The sequence below is a fragment of the Oncorhynchus mykiss genome, chromosome 10 (genome assembly GCF_013265735.2).
Source record: "Oncorhynchus mykiss isolate Arlee chromosome 10, USDA_OmykA_1.1, whole genome shotgun sequence".
In the NCBI taxonomy this organism is placed as follows: domain Eukaryota; kingdom Metazoa; phylum Chordata; class Actinopteri; order Salmoniformes; family Salmonidae; genus Oncorhynchus; species Oncorhynchus mykiss.
The window spans coordinates 672,062-684,120 of NC_048574.1; the positions used below are offsets into that span (position 1 = coordinate 672,062).

The 12,059-nt window shown below is 45.8% G+C and overlaps 1 protein-coding gene across 1 annotated transcript in view; it reads left to right on the forward strand.

Annotated features, from left to right (window-relative positions):
• The window catches only part of LOC110534818 (hormonally up-regulated neu tumor-associated kinase homolog A-like), a 47,446-nt gene extending 39,386 nt beyond the window's left edge, over positions 1 to 8,060 (forward strand). Inside the window, exons 9-10 of the mRNA XM_036989438.1 lie at positions 5,190 to 5,349; positions 6,064 to 8,060. Of these exons, the coding sequence (XP_036845333.1) occupies positions 5,190 to 5,349; positions 6,064 to 6,803 (900 nt within the window). The 3' untranslated portion in view covers positions 6,804 to 8,060. The remainder of the gene's footprint in view (positions 1 to 5,189; positions 5,350 to 6,063) is intronic.
• The last annotated feature ends 3,999 nt before the right edge of the window (positions 8,061 to 12,059 follow it).

The window sequence follows — 12,059 nt, forward strand, 5'->3', positions numbered from 1 at the left end:
GGTAAACAACACCATGGCAGTACAGGCTAGGTTAGGGTAAACAACACCATGGCAGTACAGGCTAGGTTAGGGTAAACAACACCTGGAGTACAGGCTAGGTTAGGGTAAAAAACACCTGGAGTACAGGCTAGGTTAGGGTAAACAACACCATGGAGTACAGGCTACGTTAGGGTAAACAACACCTGGAGTACAGGCTAGGTTAGGGTAAACAACACCATGGCAGTACAGGCCAGGTTAGGGTAAACAACACCATGGCAGTACAGGCTAGGTTAGGGTAAACAACACCTGGAGTACAGGCTAGGTTAGGGTAAACAACACCTGGAGTACAAGCTAGGTTAGGGTAAACAACACCATGGCAGTACAGGCCAGGTTAGGGTAAACAACACCATGGCAGTACAGGCTAGGTTAGGGTAAACAACACCATGGCAGTACAGGCTAGGTTAGGGTAAACAACGCCTGGAGTACAGGCTAGGTTAGGGTAAACAACACCATGGCAGTACAGGCTAGGGTAAACAACACCATGGCAGTACAGGCTAGGTTAGGGTAAACAACACCTGGAGTACAGGCTAGGTTAGGGTAAACAACACCTGGAGTACAGGCTAGGTTAGGGTAAACAACACCTGGAGTACAGGCTAGGTTAGGGTAAACAACACCATGGCAGTACAGGCCAGGTTAGGGTAAACAACACCATGGCAGTACAGGCTAGGTTAGGGTAAACAACACCATGGAGTACAGGCTAGGTTAGGGTAAACAACACCTGGAGTACAGGCTAGGTTAGGGTAAACAACACCTGGAGTACAGGGTAGGTTAGGGTAAACAACACCATGGCAGTACAGGCTAGGTTAGGGTAAACAACACCTGGAGTACAGGCTAGGTTAGGGTAAACAACACCTGAAGTACAGGCTAGGTTAGGGTAAACAACACCATCGCCGTACAGGCTAGGTTAGGGTAAACAACACCTGGAGTACAGGCTAGGTTAGGGTAAACAACACCATGGCAGTACAGGCTAGGTTAGGGTAAACAACACCATGGCAGTACAGGCTAGGTTAGGGTAAACAACACCATGGCAGTACAGGCTAGGTTAGGGTAAACAACACCATGGCAGTACAGGCTAGGTTAGGGTAAACAACACCTGGAGTACAGGCTAGGTTAGGGTAAACAACACCATCGCAGTACAGGCTAGGTTAGGGTAAACAACACCTGGAGTACAGGCTAGGTTAGGGTAAACAACACCATGGCAGTACAGGCTAGGTTAGGGTAAACAACACCATGGCAGTACAGGCTAGGTTAGGGTAAACAACACCTGGAGTACAGGCTAGGTTAGGGTAAACAACACCATGGCAGTACAGGCTAGGTTAGGGTAAACAACACCATGGCAGTACAGGCTAGGTTAGGGTAAACAACACCATGGCAGTACAGGCTAGGTTAGGGTAAACAACACCATGGCAGTACAGGCTAGGTTAGGGTAAACAACACCTGGAGTACAGGCTAGGTTAGGGTAAACAACACCATGGCAGTACAGGCTAGGTTAGGGTAAACAACACCATGGCAGTACAGGCTAGGTTAGGGTAAACAACACCATGGCAGTACAGGCTAGGTTAGGGTAAACAACACCATGGCAGTACAGGCTAGGTTAGGGTAAACAACACCATGGCAGTACAGGCTAGGTTAGGGTAAACAACACCATGGCAGTACAGGCTAGGTTAGGGTAAACAACACCTGGAGTACAGGCTAGGTTAGGGTAAACAACACCTGGAGTACAGGGTAGGTTAGAGTAAACAACACCATGGCAGTACAGGCTAGGTTAGGGTAAACAACACCATGGCAGTACAGGCTAGGTTAGGGTAAACAACACCTGGAGTACAGGGTAGGTTAGGATAAACAACACCATGGCAGTACAGGCTAGGTTAGGGTAAACAACACCATGGCAGTACAGGCTAGGTTAGGGTAAACAACACCTGGAGTACAGGGTAGGTTAGGGTAAACAACACCATGGCAGTACAGGCTAGGTTAGGGTAAACAACACCATGGCAGTACAGGCCAGGTTAGGGTAAACAACACCTGGAGTACAGGGTAGGTTAGGGTAAACAACACCATGGCAGTACAGGCTAGGTTAGGGTAAACAACACCATGGCAGTACAGGCCAGGTTAGGGTAAACAACACCTGGAGTACAGGCTAGGTTAGGGTAAACAACACCTGGAGTACAGGCGATCCTTTGTTGTCCATCCTAATACTTTGGAAGATATGACAAAGAGCTGCTAATTAAATCTGGACAAGATAATAACAGGACTGGTCCTTCACTAACAGGACTAGTCCTTCACTAACAGGACTGGTCCTTCACTAACAGGACTGGTCCTTCACTAACAGGACTGGTCCTTCACTAACAGGACTGGTCCTTCACTAACAGAACTGGTCCTTCACTAACAGGACTGGTCCTTCACTAGCAGGACTGGTCCTTCACTAGCAGGACTGGTCCTTCACTAACAGGACTGGTTCTTCACTAACAGGACTGGTCCTTCACTAACAGGACTGGTCCTTCACTAACAGGACTGGACAATCACTAACAGGACTGGTCCTTCACTAGCAGGACTGGTCCTTCACTAGCAGGACTGGTCCTTCACTAACAGGACTGGTCCTTCACTAACAGAACTGGTCCTTCACTAACAGGACTGGTTCTTCACTAACAGGACTGGTCCTTCACTAGCAGGACTGGTCCTTCACTAGCAGGACTGGTCCTTCACTAACAGGACTGGTCCTTCACTAACAGGACTGGTCATTCACTAACAGGACTGGTCCTTCACTAACAGGACTGGTCCTTCACTAACAGGACTGGTCCTTCACTAACAGGACTGGTCCTTCACCAGCAGGACTGGTCCTTCACTAACAGGAATGGTGGTTCACTAACAGGACTGGTCCTTCACTAACAGGACTGGTCCTTCACTAACAGGACTGGTCCTTCACTAGCAACATGCATAGCAACAAGACGAAAGCACAACAAAACAGAACAGCAGAATTAACACCAAATAGATCAGAACGCTTGAGACTGTAAATATCTGTAGAACAACACTGTTTTTCCCTTTAAGGAAACCACCTGTTAATAACAGGAGCTTACTGTAATTATATTCTCTGTTAAACCACCTGTTAATAGCAGGAACTTACTGTAATTATATTCTCTGTTATACCACCTGTTAATAACAGGAACGTACTGTAATGTAAGGAAACCACCTGTTAATAACAAGAACTTACTGTAATTATATTCTCTGTTAAACCACCTGTTAATAGCAGGAACTTACTGTAATTATATTCTCTGTTAAACCACCTGTTAATAACAGGAACTTACTAATTATATTCTCTGTTAAACCACCTGTTAATAGCAGGAACTTACTGTAATGTAAGGAAACCACCTGTTAAAACCACCTGTTAATAACAGGAGCTTACTGTAATTATATTCTCTGTTAAACCACCTGTTAATAACAGGAACTTACTGTAATTATATTCTCTGTTAAACCACCTGTTAATAGCAGGAACTTACTGTAATTATATTCTCTGTTAAACCACCTGTTAATAGCAGGAACTTACTGTAATTATATTCTCTGTTAAACCACCTGTTAATAACAGGAACTTACTGTAATTATATTCTCTGTTAAACCACCTGTTAATAGCAGGAACTTACTGTAATTATATTCTCTGTTATACCACCTGTTAATAACAGGAACGTACTGTAATGTAAGGAAACCACCTGTTAATAACAAGAACTTACTGTAATTATATTCTCTGTTAAACCACCTGTTAATAGCAGGAACTTACTGTAATTATATTCTCTGTTAAACCACCTGTTAATAACAGGAACTTACTAATTATATTCTCTGTTAAACCACCTGTTAATAGCAGGAACTTACTGTAATGTAAGGAAACCACCTGTTAAAACCACCTGTTAATAACAGGAGCTTACTGTAATTATATTCTCTGTTAAACCACCTGTTAATAACAGGAACTTACTGTAATTATATTCTCTGTTAAACCACCTGTTAATAGCAGGAACTTACTGTAATTATATTCTCTGTTAAACCACCTGTTAATAGCAGGAACTTACTGTAATTATATTCTCTGTTAAACCACCTGTTAATAACAGGAACTTACTGTAATTATATTCTCTGTTAAACCACCTGTTAATAGCAGGAACTTACTGTAATTATATTCTCTGTTAAACCACCTGTTAATAGCAGGAACTTACTGTAATTATATTCTCTGTTAAACCACCTGTTAATAACAGGAACTTACTGTAATGTAAGGAAACCACCTGTTAATAACAGGAGCTTACTGTAATGTAAGGAAACCACCTGTTAATGACAGGAACTTACTGTAATGTAAGGAAACCACCTGTTAATGGCAGGAACTTACTGTAATGTAAGGAAACCACCTGTTAATGACAGGAACTTACTGTAATGTAAGGAAACCACCTGTTAATAGCAGGAACTTACTGTAATGATATTCTCTGTTAAACCACCTGTTAATGACAGGAACTTACTGTAATGTAAGGAAACCACCTGTTAATGACAGGAACTTACTGTAATGTAAGGAAACCACCTGTTAATAACAGGAACTTACTGTAATGTAAGGAAACCGCATGTTAATGACAGGAACTTACTGTAATGTAAGGAAACCACCTGTTAATGACAGGAGCTTACTGTGATTATATTCTCTGCACGAAAAGCAGTAGGCGTAACTCTAGAATAAGGCTTGAATGACATTGTAATAATGTTTATTATAATGTTTTAATAACAATGTAAAGTAAGTCTTGTCAGAGCCCGAACGGCTTATATGGCAGGAGCCGATCTCCTGTTTCTGTTGAGTGAGGAAGCTTGATGTTCTCCAGGAGAAGGTGTACCAGGTTGTATAAACGTTGAAATAACGTCTCTGTCCTCCAGGAGAAGGTGTACCAGGTTGCATAAACGTTGAAATAACGTCTCAGTCCTCCAGGAGAAGGTGTACCAGGTTGAATAAACGTTGAAATAACGTCTCAGTCCTCCAGGAGAAGGTGTACCAGGTTGCATAAACGTTGAAATAACGTCTCAGTCCTCCAGGAGAAGGTGTACAAGGTTGAATAAACGTTGAAATAACGTCTCTGTCCTCCAGGAGAAGGTGTACCAGGTTGAATAAACGTTGAAATAACGTCTCTGTCCTCCAGGAGAAGGTGTACCAGGAGAAGGAGAAGAAGACAGAGAAGAATGAGTACTTCCAGACCCAGTGGAGGAAACACGTAGAGAAGGTCACCATCCCTCCTAAACAGACTCCTGTCTACCTGGCCGTCAGCAAGGGCCCGAGCAAGGAGAAGAAGCACAGGAATGGTGAGACCAGAGAGAGAAACACACGCAGACAGACAGAAACACACACAGGCAGACAGACAGAAACACACGCAGACAGACAGACAGACAGACAGACAGAAACACACGCAGACAGACAGACAGACAGACAGACAGACACTGACTGCTCTCAACAACAATGGACCTCCATCCCCCAATCCACCTCCCCTCCATCCCTCCTCCACCCCTCCCATCCCCTCCACTCCATCCCTCCCCTCCATCCCTCCCATCCCCTCCACTCCATCCCTCCCATCCCCTCCACACCATCCCTCCTCCACCCCTCCCCTCCACTCCATCCCTCCCCTCCACTCCATCCCATCCCTCCACTCCATCCCTCCACTCCACCCCTCAACTCCTCCACCCCTCCCCTCTATCCCACTCCACCCCTCCATCCCTCCCCTCCATCCCTCAACTCCTCCACCCCTCCCCTCCATCCCTCAAGTTAGAGGAAAACCCACCTCAGTCTTCTGAAAATCTAACCCTAAGATAGTTTGATTATTCAGTGAGACATTTACACACATTTTCATGCCAGAGACACACCAGAATGGCTTTCCAAGAGGTGTTGAGTGTTCCTGAGTGGTCCAGTCTCATGGACTGATTGGTTTTATTTTAGGGTAAAAAGACCACCGTTGTGTGGTCAGCCCAGAAGGTAACACTTTTCTCTCTCTCTCCTCTTCCTCTCTTCCTCATCTCTCTCAGGTCTGCTGCGAGCGGTGACAGGTAACTTCCACCGTGCCTCTCCTCTCGCCCCGTCCGGCACCGTTGCCTCATCCTCCATGGAATACCTAGAAATCCACCCCCTCTTCCCCCGCACGTCACAGCCAACCAGGCACCTAGAAACCCTCCAGGCAGCCAATACCAGCCCAGACCACATCCCCGCCCCCCCGGCTCCTTCTCCAATCGGCATGCACTCCTACGACTCCCTCGCCAAAGCTGAGACAATCGACGACGTTGTGGTCCCCGCCTCGGCCACACCCTGGTACAAACTGACCAATGGGACCTTCTCTCCTCCGCGACACGTCTCAGCCTTCCACCCTGATTCGTCCTACCTAAAAAAGGCGACTATCCCCAGCCCCCCCGTCCTCATCGTCAACCCCCAGCCAAAAAACTCCTCCTCTAACTCGGGTGACAACCCCCCTAGTATCTTCGGCAGCCCCCCGGGAGGTTCTGCCTTCTCCCCGCCCAAATCAGCCTTCAGTCCCCTCAACCCGTCATCTGCGTTCAGTCCTCCGTCCGCCGGGGGCAGCGTTGAGCCAGACAGCCCCCAGCACAGTAAGTTCCCCTCTATGGGCATCGGTCAGATCCTGAAGAAGAAGGCTCCCTTCCAGCCGTTCAGTTTCAGGGCGGAGCAAGCGGTGGAGGAGGATCTGGTGTCTCCGCCCCCTTACCACATGCAGACGCTGCTCTGTGCCTCCGGGGCGCTCAAGACCCTTTGCTGAAGCCTTGTGGGTAGCGGTACAAAGATGATGATGTGGCTCTGGTCCAAAGTAGTGCACTATGAAACGAGGGGATAGGGTGTGGTCGTTTTTGAGAGAGTTCACTCCTGAGCAGCCTTGGATTTCGTCCTCTGCAGAGGCAGTCGCCATGACAACACTACGACTCTAGAGACCCTCTTGGTGTTATAGAGATTGTAATAATAGTAATTAATGCATTAAACATTAAAGACATAGAGAAAGACTAAGATGGATAAAATGTCAACGAGTGTTTCGGCTGACGAAAGGCCTTTGTTGTGACACCGGTGACTGGAACACGTGACCGACCAAGCTCCACAGTGTTACCTGTCAATGTTGTATATTGTGCTGTGAGAGAGAGCTGAGTGACACACACACACACAGAGAGAGAGAGAGAGCTGAGTGACACACACACACAGAGAGAGAGAGCTGAGTGACACACACTCACACACACACACACAGAGAGAGAGAGAGCTGAGTGACACACACACACACACACAGACAGAGAGCTGAATGATTCATGTCACCTTAAGTAATTGACTGTAGTCTGTGCTATAATAGTACTATATGTGTGTTCTGCCTGCCGGTATTGCCAAGGTGTTCTGGACAAATGGAACCGGTGGCAGTGAAGAACGTTACCTGTGAATACTACATGTTCTAATTATGGAGTGTAACATTCACTAAGATTTTACATTCATATATTCACCGTATTGGACTAATGCTTCCATTTACTGTACACCAGGCTTCTCACTGTTGAGATGGGTCTTTCATACACCAGGCTTCTCACTGTTGAGATGGGTCTTTCATACCCCAGGCTTCTCGCTGTTGAGATGGGTCTTTCATACACCAGGCTTCTCACTGTTGAGATGGGTCTTTCATACACCAGGCTTCTCACTGTTGAGATGGGTCTTTCATACACCAGGCTTCTCGCTGTTGAGATGGGTCTTTCATACACCAGGCTTCTCGCTGTTGAGATGGGTCTTTCATACACCAGGCTTCTCACTGTTGAGATGGGTCTTTCATACCTGGCCAAATCTGCACGCAAAACCGTTTTAATATGTAAATGTGAAAAATCGTATAATTTTTTTTTTTAAACAAGAAATGTCATTGTAAATGTTTTGTGTTGTTGTCAATATTCATGTGGATTTGAGTCACGTTCTTTAGTAAGCTTTTCTATTGTGTATTTTTCATTGTGTGCGTTGAGAGATTTTTATGATGCCTTATGAAATATTTTAAACATTTATACTAAATCCATGATGTCTCTGTCTGCTCCTTCTACGCCACGTGCTCCTTGTCTGGGGGCTTGTCAGTAGACACTGTGTGTGTGTGTGTGTGTGTGTGTGTGTGTTCAACCTTTCAATGAACATTCCTGAAATACTATTCATCCTGTACATTTGCCAATATAATCAAATTTTATAAATAGAAACCAAATAAATCCAATGTTTATGTCAATAACCAAACAAAACATTGGTCAAATCAAATGTTAAGTTTAATTTGTATGAAATCCTAGAAACTCCCCGTGTCTCACCTCTGGACAGGCAGACTTGGTAAAGAAGAATGTGGAACACCTCCCAGTAGGGTGCTGAGGAAACAGCCTTCTGTGGCTTCTCCCAACGCTGTATCCATTTCCCACAAGACATCTGTGGTGGTCATGAAACCAACCAACACCACAGCTGAACGACCTCTTGGTACTGACCAAACCCCCCCCCCCCCCCCCCCATGTTAATCCACTCAAGTACGGCGCCGCGGTCCATAAACCGTTCTCTGTCACGACCAGACAAAAAGGGGGGGGGGGGGGGGGGGGTCCCCAAAGCTCTGTGAGACATGCACGCAGCAAAAAACAGGACTCCCTGGTTAAATCGGTGTGGCTGAGCCGCTGAGAGCCGTGGGGGGGTGTATTAGGGTCTAAGCCCTTTGTTTACCAAAGGGGACAGTGAGAGCCAAATCACCCCCGTAGCACCAGAAACAGACGCTGACACAGACCCCTATAGCTTAGCCACAGACTGGCCAGAAAGGGTGATAACACACTACACACCAGGACCACTCTGGGTTAACTACAGTCTACGAGCCTGAAAACACTCTGGGTTAACTACAGTCTACGAGCCTGAAAACACTCTGGGTTAACTACAGTCTACGAGCCTGAAAACACTCTGGGTTAACTACAGTCTACGAGCCTGAAAACACTCTGGGTTAACTACAGTCTACGAGCCTGAAAACACTCTGGGTTAACTACAGTCTACGAGCCTGAAAACACTCTGGGTTAACTACAGTCTACGAGCCTGAAAACACTCTGGGTTAACTACAGTCTACGAGCCTGAAAACACTCTGGGTTAACTACAGTCTACGAGCCTGAAAACACTCTGGGTTAACTTCCATGCCATCAAAAACAACATCGAATTCAACATACCGATTAGGATCTGGCTAAAAATACATGAATCATTTATAGAACCCATTGCCCTTCATGGTTGTGAGGTCTGGGGTCCGCTCACAAACCAAGACTTCACTAAATGGGACAAACACCAAATCGAGACTCTGCATGCAGAATTCTGCAAAAATATCCTCCGTGTACAACGTAGAACACCAAATAATGCATGCAGAGCAGAATTAGGCCGATACCCACTAATTATCAAAATCCAGAAAAGAGCCGTTAAATTCTACAACCACCTAAAAGGAAGCGATTCCCAAACCTTCCATAACAAAGCCATCACCTACAGAGAGATGAACATGGTGAAGAGTCCCCTAATTGAGCTGGTCCTGGGGCTCTGTTCACAAACACAAACACACCCCACAGAGCCCCAGGACAGCAGCACAATTAGACCCAACCAAATCATGAGAAAACAAAAATATTATTACTTGACACGTTGAAAATAATTAACAAAATGGGAAAACTAGAAAGTTATTTGGCCCTAAACAGAGAGTACACAGCGGCAGAATACCTGACCACTGTGACTGACCCAAAATGAAGGAAAGCTTTGACTATGTACAGACTCAGTGAGCATAGTCTTGCTATTGAGAAAGGCCGCCGTAGGCAGACATGGCTCTCAAGAGAAGACAGGCTATGTGCTCACTGCCCACAAAATGAGGTGGAAACTGAGCTGCACTTCCTAACCTCCTGCCAAATGTATGACCATATTAGAGAGACATATTTCCCTCAGATTACACAGATCCACAAAGAATTCGAAAACAAATCCAATTTTGATAAACTCCCATATCTACTGCATGAAATACCAGTGTGCAGCAGCAAGATGTGTGACCTGTTGCCACGTGAAAAGGGGAACCAGTGAAGAACAAACACCATTGTAAATCAGGGGTTGGAACTGGTTCATGGAACAGAACCAAAAACCGGAAAATAACATAATTTTTCAAGGAACAGAAAGGAAAGTGATCCATAATGTTCCGGAACAGAACCTCTATTTTAAAAGCATGGGAAATGGTTAATAACAATACTTCACAATCCACGCATTTTTTCCAGTCTCACAAAAAAGTGACTATGCTGTCACTCAGAAACGTACTCCAGTGTCTGCCTGCCCCTCCCCCTCCTTCTGAGGAGGCTACTGTACTGACATTACCATAGGCTACTGACCTGACGTTACGATAGGCTACTGTACTGACCTGACGTTACGATAGGCTACTGACCTGACGTTACGATAGGCTACTGACCTGACGTTACGATAGGCTACTGTACTGACGTTATGATAGGCTACTGTACTGACGTTACGATAGGCTACTGTACTGACCTGACGTTACGATAGGCTACTGACTTGACGTTAAGACAGGCTACTGACCTGACGTTACGATAGGTTACTGTACTGATGTTACCATAGGTTACTGACCTGATGTTACGATAGGCTACTGTACTGACGTTACCATAGGCTACTGTACTGACGTTACCATAGGCTACTGTACTGACGTTACCATAGGCTACTGTACTGACGTTACCATAGGCTACTGTACTGACGTTACCATAGGCTACTGTACTGACGTTACGATAGGCTACTGTACTGACGTTACCATAGGCTACTGTACTGACGTTACCATAGGCTACTGTACTGTACTGACGTTACGATAGGCTACTGACCTGACGTTACCATAGGCTACTGACCTGACGTTACGATAGGCTACTGACCTGACGTTACGATAGGCTACTGTACTGACGTTACCATAGGCTGCTGTACTGACGTTACGATAGGCTACTGTACTGACGTTACCATAGGCTACTGCACGGACGTTACCATTAGCTACTGTACTGATGTTACGATAGGTTACTGACCTGACGTTACGATAGGCTACTGACCTGACGTTACCATAGGCTACTGTACTGACGTTACGATAGGCTACTGACCTGACGTTACAATAGGTTACTGACCTGACGTTACCATAGGTTACTGACCTGACGTTACCATAGGTTACTGACCTGACGTTACCATAGGTTACTGACCTGACGTTACCATAGGCTACTGACCTGACGTTACCATAGGCTACTGACCTGACGTTACGATAGGTTACTGACCTGACGTTACGATAGGTTACTGACCTGACGTTACGATAGGTTACTGACCTGACGTTACGATAGGTTACTGACCTGACGTTATGATAGGCTACTGACCTGACGTTACCATAGGCTACTGACCTGACGTTACTGACCTGACGTTACCATAGGTTACTGACCTGACGTTACCATAGGCTACTGACCTGATGTTACCATAGCTTACTGACCTGACGTTACGATAGGCAACTGACCTGACGTTACGATAGGTTACTGACCTGACGTTACGATAGGCTACTGACCTGACGTTACGATAGGTTACTGACCTGACGTTACGATAGGCTACTGACCTGACGTTACCATAGGTTACTGACCTGACGTTACGATAGGTTAATGACCTCATGTTACGATAGGCTACTGTACTGATGTTACCATAGGTTACTGACCTGATGTTACGATAGGCTACTGTACTGACGTTACCATAGGCTACTGTACTGACGTGACCATAGGCTACTGTACTGACGTTACCATAGCCTACTGTACTGACGTTACCATAGGCTACTGTACTGACGTTACCATTAGCAACTGTACTGACGTTACGATAGGCTACTGACCTGACGTTACCATAGGCTACTGACCTGACGTTACCATAGGCTACTGACCTGACGTTACGATAGGCTACTGTACTGACGTTACCATAGGCTGCTGTACTGACGTTACGATAGGCTACTGTACTGACGTTACCATAGGCTGCTGTA